This window comes from Xenopus laevis, chromosome 5L (genome assembly GCF_017654675.1).
Source record: "Xenopus laevis strain J_2021 chromosome 5L, Xenopus_laevis_v10.1, whole genome shotgun sequence".
Classification (NCBI taxonomy): domain Eukaryota; kingdom Metazoa; phylum Chordata; class Amphibia; order Anura; family Pipidae; genus Xenopus; species Xenopus laevis.
In genome coordinates this window covers 44,363,305-44,382,263 of record NC_054379.1, presented here as the reverse complement: position 1 = coordinate 44,382,263, position 18,959 = coordinate 44,363,305, and the positions used below count along the sequence as shown (strand labels likewise).

General features: G+C 39.4%; 1 protein-coding gene across 1 annotated transcript; it reads left to right on the top strand.

Moving 5' to 3' along the window:
• Nucleotides 1-377: 377 nt before the first annotated feature.
• acat2.L (acetyl-CoA acetyltransferase 2 L homeolog) lies at nucleotides 378-15,434 on the top strand. Its single transcript, NM_001086410.1, is given in 9 exon segments — nucleotides 378-592; nucleotides 2,740-2,874; nucleotides 4,953-5,134; nucleotides 6,383-6,500; nucleotides 8,476-8,619; nucleotides 8,705-8,827; nucleotides 10,684-10,838; nucleotides 11,456-11,566; nucleotides 15,072-15,434. Coding segments are annotated over 9 exon segments (1,197 nt in total). The 5' UTR covers nucleotides 378-537; the 3' UTR covers nucleotides 15,246-15,434.
• The last annotated feature ends 3,525 nt before the right edge of the window (nucleotides 15,435-18,959 follow it).

The following is an 18,959-nucleotide window of genomic DNA, read 5'->3' as shown; positions in this document are numbered from 1 at the left end:
ACCAATGTTATTAATAGGGAAAAAAGATAAATATATAGGAAGGCCGGTATTTTTTTCCAGAAAAGGTGGCAACCCAAGCAGGGGGCTAGGCTTAGGGAACTGTTCCAAACCATTAAAAATCATGAAAAGTCTACATATCTTTTAATTGATGTATATTGCAAAGTTGCTTGAAATGATGTTTACTTTTCTAAAAGCTAAAGTTATGTTTTTGTGGAGTTCCCCTTTAAACAACACTTTTATTTTACTGCAAAACATATACTTGATCATAAGTAGAACGTAACACAATTATAGTGAATGAACTACCCCGTAAACCTCCACCCAGCACCCCCTGCATATATATTATCAATCATTTCACTGATTCCCTACTTCCTGCTTGAAAGATTTGCTACGCCCTCCCACTTGATCTGGCTGGTCACATGGTACCGTGATGTCATCGGTAGGGCTTCTGAGGGCTTGGGGAGCTTGACAGCAGTTTTGTTACACCGCAGAGCAGTGAGGTTGAGGAGTTCGTGAGTGGAACAGCCTGGAGACGCCAGTATGAACTCAGGAGAGGAAACAGTGGTCATTATATCTGCAGCCCGCACCCCTATAGGTAAGGGAACAGGGAGACACGGCTTGGGGGTAGGGGAGAGCGTCTCTTGCTTTATATGCCCCTAATTACATACATATGAATATATTGGCATACTTTGCACTTGCTGCTGTTTTCAGTGTTTGCAGTTTTGCTGCTGGTTGAATTGTGGCTGCAGAGGATGCTGGGAGCTGTAGTCTAACACTGATGCTGCTCAATGTTCAGCTACTACCGGTCACCTTCACCTTTAAGCCTTTAGTGGCTGGACTAGGATTTATAGACAAATGGGAGATGTGAATAGCTGTAGGTAGAACAGTGAGTGTTACTATGAGGGTATAGAGAAGAGATATTACTCCCACATCAGCTTTGAATTCAGTGCCTATTTGTGAGAGAACTACAAATCTCTATTCCCTGACTGAGTAACAGCACAACAGCTCCATGTGGAATAGTGGGAGGAGTTGTGACTCTCATCAGGCCTCCTCTTTCGGTTCTCCTTCTGATTGGCTGCAGAGGGTAGAACCATATCAGGGGACTGCTTGACGATTGGATGGATGGTTATATGCCAGAGCTCTGCTCAGTACTGTGATTGGCTGGTAGGGCCAGAGCCTTTATAGAACACTAGGTTCCGATTGGCTGGTTACAGCACAGTTGTGTGTGTGGGAGGAGGCTGAGTTTGGCTGGTTTACAGGCTTTTCTCTCATTCTTACTGGTTGGCTGCCACATTATATCAGTTCTGCAGGACAAAGTACACTTTTTCTACCTGTCCTACTGAATAACATGTGCGCATTATATCCTTTTTCGTGTACAAAAATCACCGATTTATTTCAGTATATAGGAACCATCATGTGTGTATAGTATAGCAAGCAAAATATTAGTGTTGCTGTTGCATTCAGATTCCAGTAGAAGGGGGACAATTTCAGAGTGTTCCTGTGCTGATCTGTCATGGGTGTAGTGTGTATTTAAGTATTGTATCGGGTACAGATATGGGATCCATTATCTCGAAACCCATTATCCAGAAAGCTCCAAATTGCAGAAAGGCCGTCTCTCATACACTCCATTTTATCCAATCGAAATCTTTAAAATGATTTCCTTTTCTTTGTAATAATATAACCGTACCATTTACTTGATCCCAACTAAGATATAATCCTTGAAATGTTTATTTAGGGTCAGGGCACACATGCAGATTCGGGGAAATTAGTTGCCCAGCGACAAATCTCCTCTTCTTCTGCCTTCACGCCGGCTAAAATGTAAATCGCTGGCGGGATGGCACTCGGAGCGAAGTCGTCCGAAGTTGCCTCACGAGGAAATCAATGAAAGATCTGTTATCTGGAAAACCCCAGGCCCCAAGCATTCTGGAGAACAGGTCCCATACCTGTACTCTCCTGTAGTGCAGAATTCCCTTCTTGATTTATTCACTGTTCCTCTGTTTTGTACAATAAATGTATGTGTATAATTCTACAATAAATACAATGTGTGTGTGTGTGTGTATATATATATATATCTATATATATATCTATATTGATATATAGATATATATATATATATATATATATATATATATATATATATATATATATATATATATATATATATATATATATATATATATATATATATATGGACGTTGTTCATGTGAGAAATAAAATAAGGAGAAATCTTTATGTAAACAGAGGGTATTTTTTTTCCCATTAAGGTGTTTTATTCTCCAGCAAATGGATAGTGACAGAATAATTTAGTGTGAGACCTATGTTAGTTGAAGAACTCACTCATGATCTGTGCCCACTGTAAGTTTGACATGATATTTTCCCATTTGCAGTACAGACATAGAAGGGGTCATTTACAATCAGTAGCGCAGTTGTGGCCTGCAGTCAGTGTGTGGTCCCCCCTCTTGCGCCAATACTGAAAAGTTAAAGGTGTGGGGGGGGCAGCACAGGGGCCAGAATCACCCCTTGTAAATTACCCATTTTAGGTTTGTTTTAATGTGATTCCCTGCATATCTTGTGCTTAATAAAATTATATATATATATATATATATATATATATATATATATATATATATATATATATATATATATATATATATATATATATATATATATATATAAATATAAATAAGGCTGATTAAATGTGATATTAATATGAATACGTTGATGTATGTTCTGCATTGCTAGGTTCATTCAATGGTGCCCTATCTACCTTACCTGCCCACACTCTGGGCTCTACTGTTATCAAAGAAGTGTTGAAGAGAGCCACCATTAAACCAGAAGAAGTCTCTGAGGTGATATTTGGCCAAGTTCTGACTGCAGGTAAATAAACAAGGAGGACATTCCGATAAATATCATCTACCTTACGCTAATCATACGCTTAAATTTCACTTATTTATAAATCTGCACCAAAACAGTGGATGCTATATTTCTTGTGTTATATTTTTTGCATGTGTATAGAGCAGCGGTAATAAAACTCTCCAACTATCGGGAAGTACAGTTCCCCCACTTCCTCATTTATTGATGAGTTATAGGGCTTTGAGCTTTTACATACCTAGAATAGACAGATTAGCTGACGTTGCGTTTTTTGGCCTATCTCAGGTCTGTTTACATTTAAGCAAGAGCTAAAAGTCCATAGGTTGACCTGCTGTTGACTGTCATATTTCAAGGCTGCAGCACCATCAAGTGAATCCAGTTATATCCGTAGAGGTGGTTTCAGAGACTTTGGCTGAGTGCTTGGGCTACTTAAAGGAGAACTAAACCCTAAAAATGAATATGGCTAAAAATACCAAATTTTATATACTGAACTTTTGCACCAGCCTAAAGTTTCAGCTTGTCAATAACAGCAATGATCCAGGACCTGAAACTTGTCACAGTGGGTCACCATCTTGGAAATTGTCTGCGACACTCCATGTTTAGTGGGCTCTAAGTAGGGGTCGTCTAAAGATATCAAGCAGAAAATAAGGTTTGCCTGAAATATAACCTGATGCTACAGGGCAGATTATTAAATTCTGATGTTAGTTGCACTGGTTTCTGTTCTGCCATGTAGTAATTAATATGTATTTATTACTAATCAGCCTTATATTGTGCCATTTATTTTCTGTATATAAAGTAACTTACAGTATACAGTAATATACAGTAACTTAAGCAGCACAGAGCATGGGCAGTGAGTGAATCAGGAGAAAAGAAGATGGAGCGCTAATGGGGCATCTTGGGAGACACAGATCTTTACTGCTAAGGGGCTGTACAGAAGCGCAAAACATAATGTACAACATTTCTATCCTACTTCTTTACTTAAGCTTTAGTTCTCCATTAAAAACAAGGCTCTCAAAAGCCCCAGAAATGTCCCTGTGTGCTAGTGGTTTAGCAAAGCATGGTCAAAAAGAGCTGCCTTTCTGAGTTTACTGAGCTGCTTTAAATCTATGTTTAAAAAAAAAAACGGTAGATATATAAAGAGGATGAAAAACTGAATTATTTGTTGTGCATTAATTTAACTTATTTCACATTGCTGCATGGCACAGACATTACACAATCATTCCAGAGTATTGTTAAAGCTGTTATTGAAAACTCCCCCTTTATAACATCAAGTTACTTACCATCAAGTAATATCTCTAAATGCATGTACACTCGGGGTCGGACTGGGAGGCCAGGGCCCACCGGGGCTGCAATTGCACATGCTTACATGTTCTTGCAGTGAACGGAACATAATTTCTGCAGGGAGGGCCCAGTCTGACCCTGTGTACACTAAGGGGCAGATTTATCAAGGGTCGAATTTAAAATTCGATTTCGAAATTCAAATTTTGTTATGATCAAAACTGTCAAATTCAACTGGTAAATTATTCAAATTAGATTAAAGTTTTTTAAAAATTAGATTTTCGAGATTTATGATAGTTTGACCCTTTAAGAACACAAATTTCACTATTCGCCACCTAAAACCTGCCGAATTGCTGTTTAAATCAATGGGAGAGGTCCAGGGATCAATGTGGAGTTGTTTGCAGCCTTCCTTAAATTTGAGGGTTTTTTTCTGAGAAAAAACTGAAATTTCTTTTTTTTTAAATTCAAATTGATTTTGGTTTCAATTTGATTTAAGTTGTCGGGTCTATTTAATACCTTTGATAAATGTTACTCTATGTTTACAGTGTAGCTTTGATAGTGTGCAAACTTGAAACACAGGCCAAAGCAGTCCTTAAAAAAATGTGGCACTTTACGAGGATGAAAGCTATCAAGGGTTGTGCTGTAAAAAGGGGACACTGTATTGCATTTTAGTCCCCTCTTTATAATACTACACTTTCTTGCATGACATCTTTGGATGGAATGCTGGTGATATATTGATGGGATTCTAATATTAGAAAACATTAAACTGTATTGTTCCTTATACACTTGAAATGTACATGTTACAGGTGCAGGACAGAACCCAGCTCGACAAGCCAGTGTAGCTGCGGGTGTTCCTTACAGTAGTCCAGCGTGGAGCTGCCAAATGATATGTGGGTCTGGCCTAAAGGCAGTGAGCCTGGGGGCTCAGTCTATAAAGACAGGGGAGGCTGATATTGTTGTGGCAGGTGGTATGGAGAACATGAGTCAGGTGAGAAAAATACCAATATTATTCAAATTTATATATATGTCTTTATAGTCTCTGGGATGCTTTTCACTTGTATCACCTTTCCACCTTTTTAAAATATATGTTGTAGAAGGCTTTCAGCTGATTGAAATCTGGCAATTCAATTAAATGCTTCACTAAAATGTCGTGTGGGGCTATTTATTAAAGTCTGAATACCAAAAACCTGAAAAATCCAAATTTTTTTGTGGAAAAAAACTCACATTTTTCAGGATTTATTATACCCCGAGGATGGAAAATGTCTGAATCTGAAAATCCGGCATCTCAGACCTGCCGAGGTTGTATAGAAGTCAGTGGGAGAAGTCCCGAAGCTCAGGACTGGATTTACATAGAGGGCGACCCTAGGCCCACGGTCGTTCGTCCCCCCCACCCCCACCTTTTTTTTTTACGCAAATTTTTAGCAGGATTGAAGCAATGGGGATTGTCTCACAGGTAATTTATAAAACTATTGTATATAGGGTTGCCACCTTTTAATAAAATTTTCACTGGCTGGTAGTGGGGGTGGGAACAAAAGGGTGGTCAGTGATGTAAAAGGCGGCGGTCTGTGATGTAAAAGGGTGCGGAGCCACATCATGTAATGGCCATAAGAAGGTAAGTTATGAGCGGATTGGGGCTGGGTTAAGAGTTTTTTTTAAGGGTATTACAGATTTACCGGCAGCTACATTACCGGTAAATTTGTAATACCGGCCCCGGCCTTGGCAGGCGTTTTACAGTTTTTTTTCGAGTTTTTTCCCTAACTGGAAATTTTAGGGAAAATGTATTGATAAATAAGGGGAAATAACCCGTGCAGATTTGGTCGGAGTATATTTCAGAAAACAATGAGATAAATTCAGACTTTGATAAATAACCCCCTTGATGTCAAACCTTAATGTCTTATAAGCAGCACAAGTCGGCCTTAGAAGCTGGTTGACAGATTTGGTGAAAAAGTGGTGACATAACTCGTATTGTATTTACCTATTTATAAACTATTATCAGCAATAACCTGTAACTGAATCATCGCTAAAGAAAGAATTTGAATCAGCTGAAAGAGCTCTGCAATACATCCAAGATATGATATTTTTTCTAAGAAACAAAGAAAACTGTCCATCACCAAACAGTGTGTTATTATTGGGCAGTTAAGTTCCCAAAGAACAGGCATTAAAAATATCCGAACAGACTGTAAAAGAATATGCTTACATATTAGTAAGAGCTGACACATCACATTTTCAATTTCAGGCTCCTCATTTAGTGCACATGAGAGCTGGGGTTAAAGCTGGAGATGTCTCCTTGCAGGACAGTATCATATGTGATGGCCTAAATGATGCCTTTTACAAGTATCACATGGGAATAACTGGTGAGAAGCTCTTGTTTCCTATTCTCTAGATATTTCTGTGTGTGTGTATTTTTTTATGTATTTTTTTTGGGTGAAAGCCCCTTTTGTAGATTGCTTTATGTTTTATGGCTCACAAGCAAAAATGATTTACAATAAGTTCTTTCTTTTAATTGAGAGAAAATGTGGATGATACTTAATACAGGTATGGGATCCGTTGTCTGGAAACCCGTTATCCAGAAAGCTCAGAATTACGGAAAGCCCTTCTCCCATAGACTTATCCAGATAATGCAAATTTTTAAAATGATTTTCTTTTTCTCTGTAATAATAAAACAGTGTCTTGTACTTGATTCCAGCTAAGATATAATTAATCCTTAATGGAAGCAAAACATTCTTGTTGGGTTTATTTCATGTTTACATGATTTTCTAGTAGACTTGAGGTCTGAAGATCCAAATTATGGAAATTATTATCCGGAAAAGCTCAGGTCCTGAGCATTCTGGATAATAGGTCCCATACCTGTACCGAAACCAAGAGATGATTCACAAGCAGCTCTCTACACCTTAATAAGTAATACAAATTATATACAGGTATGGGACCTGTTATCCAGAATGCTCAGTACCTGGGATTTTCCAGATTACTGGTAAATTGCATCTCCGTACCTTAACGAGGTTGTTCCCCTTTAAATTAACTTTTAGTATGATGTCGATTGTAGAGAGTAATATTATGAGACAATTTGCTATTTTTTTTTTTTTTATTATTTGTGGCTTTTGAGTTATTTAGATTTTTATTCAGCAGTTCTCCAGTTTGCAGTTTCAGCAATCTGGTTGCTAGGGTTCAAATTACCCTAGCAACCACACTTTGATTTCAATAAGAGACTGGAATATGAATAGGAGAGGGCCTGAATAGAAAGATGCATAATAAAAAGTAGCAATAACTATACAATTGTAGCCTTAAAGAGCATTTGTTTTCTAGACTAGGTCAGTGACCCCCATTTGAAACCTGGAAAGAGTCAGAATAAAACAACTAATGAAATAGCCATTCTATAACATAGTAAAAGTTTACATAAAGGCGATTACCACTTTATATAACAGCGTCCTTGTTTAAGTTTTTTTCTCGACTTTGAAAATCTGTGACTCCAAGAGCAAAAAAACCCCAAATTACCCTAGCAACCACGCTTTGATTTCAACAAGAGACTGGAATATGAATTGGAGAGGGCCTGAATAGAAATATGAGTACTAAATAGTAGCAAAAATAATAAAGGTGTAACCTTTCCGAGCATTTGCTTTTTAAATTGGGTCATTGACCCCTTTTGAAAGCTGGAAACAGTCAGAAGAAGGCAAATAATTCAAAAACTAAGAAGAAAATGAAGCCCAATTGAAAAGTTGCTTAGAATTAGCCATTCTATAATATACTAAAAGTTAACTGAAAGGTGAAACACCCCTTTAAGTCTACTAAAAAATTGTCTTGTGTAGTGGCACCAGCGATATGAGCCGTTGCGATTCCTCTTGTATCTGGTTACTCCTTAGATAAAAGTGCTGAGCCATGAAATTTGATCTTGCACTTTAGAAACTTTGGTTTAACATATAGATTATTCTAGGGATGCACAGAATCCACTATTTTGGATTCGGGCCGAACACCCAAATCCTTTGCGACAGATTTGGCCGAATACCGAACCAAATCCTAATTTGCATATGCAAATTAGGGGTGGGAAGGGGAATACATTTTTTACTTCCTTGTTTTGTGACAAAAAGTCATGCGCTTTCCCTTCCCGCCCCTAATTTGCATATGGAAATTAGCATTTGGATTCGGTTCGGCCAGCCAGAAGGATTTGGCCGAATCTGAATCCTGCTGAAAAGGGACGAATCCTGGCCAAATCCCGAACCGAATCCTGGATTTGGTGCATCCCTAGTTTATTCACACTGATCCCGTGCTATTAATTATATTAGACCCTATGTTCATGTATGTGTGCAAGTTACTTACTTTGTTCTCATGTTGCAGCTGAAAATGTGGCCAAACAATGGCAAATAACCAGAGAGGAACAGGATCAGCTTGCTGTGCAGTCACAAAACAGAACTGAGGCAGCACAAAAAGCTGGCTATTTCGACAAAGAGATTGTGCCTGTTTCAGTTCCTTCCAGAAAAGGTATGTATACCAATAAAAACTTCTGATTCCTATAGTGAGGGTGAAATAGTAAATACCGGCTAAATAGAAACCCTCTTCTTTGCAGGGCCTGTGGAGGTAAAAGTTGATGAGTTTCCTCGACATGGAAGCAATGTCGAAGCAATGTCAAAATTAAAGCCATATTTTCTGAAGGATGGAAGTGGAACAGTTACTCCAGCAAATGCCTCAGGTCAGTACATTAGGGACAGAATAAAATGAACTAGCCTTAGACGTAGTCATCTTGATTAACAGGTAACTGCAAAATAAAGGAAATTCCATAATATGTTATAAAGTTCATCTAAGGAGTCTATAGTCGGCAATTGGCACATGTGCAGAACAAACCTATCTTTGTCCTGTGCTGATGCTTTACCTTTCCAGTCTTGTTGTGAAGAGAGGGGGAGTGAAGAACACAGCTTCCCATCATAATAATCTAGCACCACAGGATTCTAACATAGTAACATAGTAAGTAAGGTTGAAAAAAGACACATGTCCATCGAGTTCAACCTTTTTTTTTTATTTTTTATTTTTTATTAACTACCTATCTGCCAGTTGATCCAGAGGAAGGCAAAAACCCCATCTGAAGCCTCTCCAATTTGCCTCAGAGGGGGAAAAATTCCTTCCTGACTCCAAAATGGCAATTGGACTAGTCCCTGGATCAACTTGGACTATGAGCTATTTCCCATAACCCTGTATTCCCTCACTTGCTAAAACGCAATCCAACCCCTTCTTAAAGCTATCTAATGTATCAGCCTGTACAACTGATTCAGGGAGAGAATTCCACATCTTCACAGCTCTCACTGTAAAAAATCCCTTCCGAATATTTAGGCGGAACCTCTTTTCTTCTAATCAGAATGGGTGACCTCGTGTTAGCTGGAAAGACCTACTGGTAAATAAAGCATTAGAGAGATTATTATATGATCCCCTTATATATTTATACATAGTCATCATATCACCCCTTAATCGCCTCTTCTCCAGCGTGAACATCCCCAATTTGGCCAGTCTTTCCTCATAGCTAAGATTTTCAATACCTTTTACCAGCTTAGTTGCCCTTCTCTGTACCCTCTCTAATACAATAATGTCCTGTTTGAGTGATGGAGACCAAAACTGTACGGCATATTCTAGATGGGGCCTTACAAGTGCTCTATACAGTGGAAGAATGACCCCCTCCTCCCGCGACTCTATGCCCCTTTTAATACAGCTCAAGACCTTATTTGCCCTTGACGTTAAAATTCCCAAATTATTAACGTCAAGGTACGATTAGTGAGCTAAAAATGGGCAGAAATGTTTTACATGTATGGGATCTTCCATCCAGAAACCTATCATCCAGAAAGCTCCAAATTATGGAGAGGCCAACTGTCATAGACTTTTTTTCTCTGTAATAATAAAACCGTACCTTGTACTTGATCTCAACTAAGATATAATGAATCCTTATTGGGGACAAAACAATTCTATTGGGTTTATTTTATGTTTAAATGTTTTTATAGTAGACTTCAAAAGATACTGACACCAGAAATGAAACCATTTTTACATCTATCATAGTATTGGCTTTGTTTGCTACTTATAGTTTTGCCATAAAGTATTTGCTCAAAGCTTTTTCATACCCATCTGACTCCCTGTGCTCGTCTATGAGGGGGCTGCCATATTTTGCAGGAGTCCGTTAGCATTAGAAACTTTAACTAACAGGCTAAGATGGGACAGTCAGGTTGGCAAAACAATCCGGTTTAGGAACATCATCTAAAATGTATTTACAAAAACAGACCTCTCTGCAAAAAAAGATCAGCATGACCTATAGGTAACTTTTAATGCACATTCATATTTTAAAAAGTCATTTTTGTAGTGTCCGTATCACTTTAAGATATGGCGATCCAAACTACAGAAAGATCCCTTATCAGGAAAACCCCAGATCCTGAGCATTCTGGATAGCAGGTCCAATTCCTGTACCTGGCTCATTTTCTGCTTTTCATTGTACCTTTATTTGTTTCAGTTTATGATTATCAAATGCATCTCACATGCTGTCTCAAACAATGCATTTCATGTCTTATTCAGGTATCAATGACGGAGCAGCAGCTGTAGTTTTAATAAAGGAGTCTGAAGCAAGACGCAGGGGTCTGACTCCAATGGCACGGATAGTCGCCTCGGCGCAAGCAGGCTTAGATCCCTCCATTATGGGAGTGGGACCTATTGCGGCAATTAGAAAAGCAGTGAGTAATCAAGTGTCATTAAAGTATTTCTAATTATTCTTAGAAATGTATTTCAGGGCTGTTTCATTATGTATTGCTATTTGGAAAATGAAAAGCTATTTGCTGAATGGAAAGTGAAAGTAATTGTCTGCCCCACCTCTATGCCTAAGGCATAAAGGAGGGGCAGGTAATATTTGATTGACAGCTTGAGATTTTTAATTGCGTTTACAACAGCTATGAATGCTTTAAGAAAAAAAAAAGAATTTGGATTTCATGTTTAATTTGAAAAGGACTTTTATTATACAGATTTTTATGTCTGGGTGACAGGTCCGCTTTAAATGTCCCATGTCAAAATTGCACATAAACATATAATGGGGGACAGAACAACTGGAACTACAAGGTGGGCGAGGAGCCAACAATATCTAAGTCCCCTAAACTTAGATTAGTTTCATTTTCATGCCAGATTAAAATCTGTTGTTTAGATACTGAACTTATTTTTAACTTTCAAAATATGTTTTATCATCTCCGTTTAAGTAAATAGCCAATAAAGCAAAAATGGTTGCAGCTGATGGCAATAGCACCACTGACTATATATTTTTTTTAGCAGTTCTCTTTTTTACTATTGTTATTCTTGGTAGGTTGAAAAAGCAGGCTGGAGCCTAGATGACATTGATTTATTTGAAATAAACGAGGCCTTTGCAGCTCAGGCTTTGGCAGTGGTTAAAGACTTGGGCCTTAACCCAGAAAAAGTAAGTTTTGCCTAATGGCATTGTATGACGTTTAATAACCGGTATAACAGTTTTGTTTGCTATGTATTTGATTTTTCAATTTTTCTTTTTGAGTAATTGTTGATGGAAAACTGAGACTGCCCTCCCCCCCGTGTTAGTCATTGATATTACAGTCTGGAAACGTCAGTTTTTTAACATGATCCGGAGGGCCGCTGCAGTGGATGTCGGACTCCTCAGAATGATCAGACGGGTGGGGCTGTCGTGGGAAAACCTCTTCCTACTGACATCTGTCTTCTGGATAAAGTCTACATCATTGGAGCAGTTCCAAGCTGGCAGCTTGACAAAATGTCAGTGTGGACCTGAAACATTGCGACCTGTCAGTGTAACCCTATGTGTTAAAACAAGGTTTTTAAAGACAAGCAGCAGCAACATATTCACCTCTTCATATCAATTATACTTCCTATCTTCAGCAACTTTAACTTGAAAGAAGTAAAGTTAAAGGGATACTGTCATGGGAAAAAATGTTTTGTTTTTTTTTCAAAATGCATCAGTTAATGGTGCTGATGCAGCAGAATTCTGCACTGAAATCCATTTCTCAAAAGAGCAAACAGATTTTTTTATATTTTTTTTTCTTTTTTTTTTAAATTGTTTTTATTGCAAGTCAAACATGTATAAACATGAAAACATTTGGGCCTACCAGAGGTCCATGGTAATGAGCAGATTAACAAATAGATACATGTATGCGTGTCATAAAAGTCAACAATGAATCATAGTGACAAACCAAAAGAAAAGAAAAACAAACAAACATGCGGGGAATTTATGCTCTGACAGAGAAAGATAAATAAGAGAAAAGAAAATAAAAACAAAATCCAAGTATTTCCTTAGGTCAAGGTCAATTACCGTAGATAAGAGGCTAAGAGCCTGTTGGTTCGCTGAGTCCTGGGGGGCGAGGATGGAGCAGTCGCGTTACCACGGAGAGTAGTCTGAATGTACTGAAAAGTGTCACGTAATAGTGGATTATCTCTAAGCGTTTCTAAGTCATACCAAGTAGTGTTTTGAAAGGTATACGTGGTCAAATATTTTAGTGGAGATGGAAGGCTGTTAATATATGCGCCCCAAATAGAGAAGAATTTGTCTACCTGTCGTTCTTTCTTGGCCATGGCCTCGAGCCAGTCCATGTGGAAGATGTAATGCAGCTTTTGTTTGGTCAGTAAAAGGGATGGGCTGTCCGTAGAGAGCCATTGATGTAAGATTGCCTTTCGAGACGCCGCTGCCAATCGGGTCGCCAAGTGTTTCTCTTCTCTAGTGAAGGTATTGTAAGTTTCACCGAGATAAACAGTGCCCATTCTAAAGTAGGGTGAATCAATTTGTTAGTCATCTGCGTCCAGTAAGAGGAGATATCTCGCCAAAAGTCAGAAATTTTAGGGCAAGACCAAAACATGTGTAAGAGATCCGCTTTGGGGGCTTGACATCGAATACAACAGTCTGAGGGGAGACGACCCATTTTATAGCGCCTTTCGGGGGTTAAATAGGAGTTGTGGAGGATCTGTATGGTCATTTCTTGATAACGGCTGGATGGGAGCAGCTTCATCATTCGGACATGGAGCTTCAAAACGTCTGAGGGGTTAATTTGTGGTATGGAAAGTGTCCATTTAAGCAAAGAGCCCCCTTCCTCCTCTATATCTATACTAGTGCAAATTACACTATAGATTTGGGAGGTAGAACGATATGTTCGTTGGTTTTTCCAAAGAGTGTCTATCGCGTTATTAAAGCCCCTATTCCTTATATCATAAGTAGCAGTTTTAGCGAAGTGTAACAGTTGCATACTAAGGAAAGGAAAGGATTTGGTAAACGGAAATTTTTCAATGAAGTCTGATTTTTTTTATATTTAATTTTGAAATCTGACATGGGGCTAGACATATTGTCAGTTCTTCAGCTGCCCCAAGTCATGTGACTTGTGCTCTGATAAACTTCAGTCACTCTTTACTGCTGTACTGCAAGTTGAAGTGATATCACCCCCCCCCCAGCAGCCAAAGAAAAGAACAATGGTAAGGTAACAGATAACAGCTCCCTAACACAAGATAACAGCTCCCTGGTAGATATAAGAACAGCCCTCAATAGTAAAATCCAGGTCCCACTGTGACTTCAAACAACAGCCTGCCAGAAAGCAGTTCAATCCTAAAGTTCTGGCTCTTTCTGAAAGCACATGACCAGGCAAAATGACCTGAGATGACTGCCTAAATGCCAATATTACAACTTTTAAAAAAATACACTTGCTGGTTCAGGAATGAAATTTTATATTGTAGAGTGAATTATTTTAGAAATAAAAACAACATCATACAAATCATGACAGAATCCCTTTAAGTTTGTTTATTTAATTTTAAAATTTGGCATGGGGCTAGACATATTGTCTGTTTCCCAGGTGCCCCCAGTCATGTGGCTTGTGCTCTGATAAACTTCAGTCACTCTTTAGGGCAGAGACACACATGGAGATTTGTTGGCCAGTGATAAATCGACTCTCTTCTTCTGACGTCTAATCTCCCCGAACTGCCTTCCTGTTGGCTAGAATCTGAATCGCCCGGCGGGATGGCACTCGGAGTGCTTCGTTTTCTGAAGTCGCCCGAAGTTGCCTCACTAAGAAACTTCGGGCGATTTCTGAAAACGGAATGCTCCAAGTGCCATCCCGCCGGTGGTTTAGATTCTAGCCAGCAGGAAGGCAGTTCGGGGAGATTAATCGCCTGAAGAAGAGTCGATTCGTCGCTGGGCAACTAATCTCCACGTGTGTCTCTGCCCTTACTGCTGCACTGCAAGTTGGAGTAATATCACCCCATCCCTTCCCTCCTCCGCAGCCTATAAACAGAACAATGGGCAGCTAACCAGATAGCAGCTATTGACACCTCTGCTGAAGGATTTGTTTGCATTGCTAAATGTGCTCCCTAGAACCCAACTAGTGGTAGACATGAGAATAGCACCAACACAGGGAAAACCCCTGCTTTTTCCATCGGTGATATTTTAATGTTCACCAACAGGGCCGCCATCATAGGGGGAAAATGGGGGACAAGTGTCCCGGGCATGAAGGGGGGCCTGGCAATGCTGCACTTTTGAAAGTGCCGGGCCCCCTTGAGAGCGCCGAAGCCGCGCTGCCATTTTTGAAGTCCCGAACAGCCAAAATGCTGAAGTGCCAAAAAGACGAAGGACGAATGGAGGCGAAGTTGAAGTCCTGAAGCCATGAGTTCAATTCTACTGAACACCAATTTGTTTTTGTTTTAATCCCCTGGCCACCAGTGTACTATTTTAATATTCTATAGGCCCCTGCCACCAATGTTTTTAAAAAAAATATTCTTTGGGGCCCCAATTTTTTTCAACTTGTAAGTGGGGCCCTGGTGCCAATGGTTTTTTAAAAAAACTTTTATGGGGAGCCATAACAGAATCCCTTTAAGCACAATATACAGATTGAGGCAAATCAGTGGACTTGATGGGCTTAATGGTTCTTAAAATTCAGTTTCCTTTTTTTGTTTCTACACAGGTCAACTGTCAAGGTGGTGCCGTGGCCCTCGGTCACCCTCTCGGAATGTCTGGCTGTCGAATTTTGGTTACTCTACTTTATGCCTTAGAAAGAACTGGTGGGAAAAAAGGAGTGGCTGCATTATGCATAGGAGGAGGAATGGGAATAGCCATGTGCGTTGAACGAACCAGTTGAACATTTCCCATGTCTAAACGAGTGTAGGTGTTTTCCTCTGTACCTGCAACTTTTGTACATGAACACAAAGCACTACAAGTGAGATCCGAGTTGAACACATTCCAGTTAAGACGCCATTGATACAGTTTTTATTAGATCACTGTGATTTAAATCTTGCATTAAAAGCATTTACGTTTTATTTAACACATACTGCTGCTGATAGAATCATTGTGGCACGTTTGATTTTGCCCTCTACACTGGCTTTTAGAGATTGAAGAAATAAGTGAGAGAAAATGCTCACTCTGTAGAGCTCCTTTGTTGAGGCTGTATGCAATGTCTATTAGTAATAATTATCAATACAATTAGTATTTATAGGTTTGCACATTAGTGGGTTATTGCCCCCCCCCCCCAACTCCACTGGCCAAACAAGTAAGCATTTAGCACCCTGCTCTACTCAAACACTAAAACTGTCCTACTGTGGCCCCTGTTTCTCTAAAGGTGGCCATAGACGTAGAGATCCACTCTTTTGGCGGCATCGAGCATGCGGCATATAAGCCTTTTTCTAATTGCAATCCATTATTTTTTATCCCCTTTAAAAAAGCCCGACGGATCGCGGCAACATCTGAGCGTGTATTCAGTCCCGCGATCTGACCGCCGGTATCGGTTGCATTATGATCAGCCCGATATCACTTCAATCCCCAAAAGGGGGATTTTTATTTTAGACAATACATCCCCTTTAACCTGCCCAATCGAGATCTGGCCGACTTTTGGCCAGATATCGATCAGGAAAGCCCATCGGATGGCCCCACACACTCGGTCTTTCAGCAGCTTTTATCAGCCCGTGTATGGGGGCCTTAACAAAGACCACCAAAGATCTATTTACAGATACACGAGTATTCAACAATAAGAATAATTCTCTTTTCATGAAATCACACTGTGATCAAACAGCAGGAGGGAGCACTGACTGCTGTGAAGTTATTCTGTAAGGGGCCAGTGCTAGGGATCCAGGATTCGGTTCGGGATTTGGCCAGGATTCTGCCTTTTTTGGCAGGATTCAGCCGAATCCTTCTGCCCCGCCGAACCAAATGTGAATCCTAATTTGCATATGCAAATTAGGGGCAGGGAGGGAAATCTCGTGACTTTTTGTCACAAAACAAGGAAGTAAAAAATGTTTTCCCCTTCCCACCCCTAATTTGCATATGTAAATCAGGATTCGGTTTGGTATTTGTCCGAAACTTTCGCAAAGGATTCAGGGGTTCAGCCAAATTCAAAATAGTGGATTCTGTGCATCCCTAGCCAGTATACACCTTGTTCAGGTCCAGACTGAGATTCAGAATAGGCATTTCATGGCAGCCCCCAACCACAGGTCCAATTCTTATTGATTGTCTATGGAATCTTACAGCAATCCCTCTAGCATTGTCTACAATGTTTAATGAATAGGATTTGTGCTGATTATACTTCTTGCTTATTGTTTTAAAGATGACAATGTTATGGTTTTTATTATTTCTATTACTAAACAGGGAGCTTTCCAAAAAAACCCCAAAAACCCTAAAGGGAAAAAAGCGAAATAACTTAAAAACAACCACAAATAATAAAAAAAAAAAAGAAAAACTGATTTCAGAATATCACTCTCTACATCAGTGATTTACAACCAGTAGCTTGTGAACAACATGTTATTCACCAACCCCTTGGATGTTGCTCCCAGTGGCCTCAAAGCAGGTGCTGATTTTTGGATTCCAGGCTTGGAAGAAAGTTTTGGCTGCATAAAAACTAAGTGTAATGCCAAGTAGTCTTCTGTAGGTTCGCAGTCCACATAGGGGCAACCAAATGGCCAATCACAGCCCTTATTTGGCACCGCAAGGGACTTTTTCATCTTTGTGTTGCTTTGTAACTCTGTTTACATTTGAATGTGGATCACAGGTAAAAAAGGTTGGGGATCCCTGCTCTACATCATACTAAAAGGTAACTCAAAGGTGAATAAGCCCTTTACTTTCCCATCATCATTACTAGAGTGGTCTCTGATTCCACTTCCGATTGACTAGGTAACAGCTGTCAGTAACATGCTAGTTGCCTTTGGAGTAGGCAATCTCCTCTGAAAATTAGAGGCATTCTACTCCTTGTTTTAATGAGCTCAATCAAAAGTGCTTATGCTGAATATGGGACCCGTTATCCAGATACGTGGTCTTTCCATAATTTGTATCTCCATTATTCATTTGTACTAGAAAATCATGTAAATATTAAATAAACCCAATAGGCTGGTTTTGCTTCCAATAAGGATTCATATCTTAGTTTGGATCAAGGTACTGTTTTATTACTACACAGAGGAAATAGGTGAGAAAAATCTGTATTAATGGAGTCTGTGATGGCTTTCCTGTAATTCAGAGCTTTCTGGATAACTGATCCCATACCTGTATTTGTGACAAGTTTGTTACTGCCCTATACTAAGCACAAAGTCTATGGTGAGGTTCCCTAGGCTTTACCATTCTTTACCAATGTATTAAAAGTCCAAGTTCAACCCCTCCAAATTAAACCCAGCATGCACAAACGATAGATATAGCTAATTATTCTATGGTTGTTACAATTACAATTGTTACAAAACAAACAGACCCACATCCCTCTGTACCGTCTATCCAGGGACCATAGTTCTTCCCCGTTTTTAGCCCTTGCCTTGCTTAAAGGAGAACTAAATCCTAAAAATGATTAGGAGTAGAAATGCCATAGTTTATATACTGAACTTATTGCACCAGCCACAAGATTCAGCATCTCTATAGTACTAATGATCCAGGCCTTCACAGTGGTCACAGGAGTTTCCCATCTGATTTTGTTAGGCATGTCAGTGACACTGCACATGGTCAGTGGGCTCTGAACAGCTGTTGAGAATCGAAGCTTAGGGGTCGTCGCAAATTATCAATCAGAAAATGAGGTTTATATATCATAAACTGATGCTACAGGGTTGCCATGTAGCTGTTCCTAAAATCAGGCGCTGACAGCAGCACAGAGCTTGTGCAGAGAATCAGCAGTAAAGAAAATGGGAAGCTACTGGGGCATCTTCAGAATCACAGATCTTTACTGCTTAAGGGCTCTGATTGCCTTCGGTGGGTACAGAAGCCCAAAACATGTGCAACATTTCTGCCTCACTTTAGTTAAGCTTAGTTCTCCTTTAAGGCCTGCCTAATATTAAATCCCTCAAATCTCTCACTACTGACATCTGCCTGCTGGATAAAATCTACATCATTGGAGCAGTTCCAAGCCGGCAGCTTGACAAAATGTCAGTGTAGACCTGAAACATTGTGACCTATCAGTGTGATTATATGGGCTAAAACAAGGTTTTTGAAGACTAGCAGCAGCAACTTATTCACCTCTTCATATCAATTATACATCCCAGAATGTATTCAGAAGTTCATCTTCAGCAACTTTACCTTGAAAGCAGTAAAATTAAGTTTAAAAGGGATATGGTCATGGGAAACATTTTTTTTTCTAAAACGCATCAGTTAATAGTGCTGCTCCAACAAAATGTTGCACTGAAATCGATTTCTCAAAAGAGCAAACATATTTTTTTATATTTAACTTTGAAATCTGACATGGGGCTAGACAATAATAGCCTATGATGTGTCCCAGAGGCACGACACGAAATTAGTCATGCAAGAGATGTTTGCACAATAAAGGTTTTCAATTTTATTAATCTTTTGGTTTGATCCATTCGTGGCATACCAGAGTGCCTTGCATAAACATTTG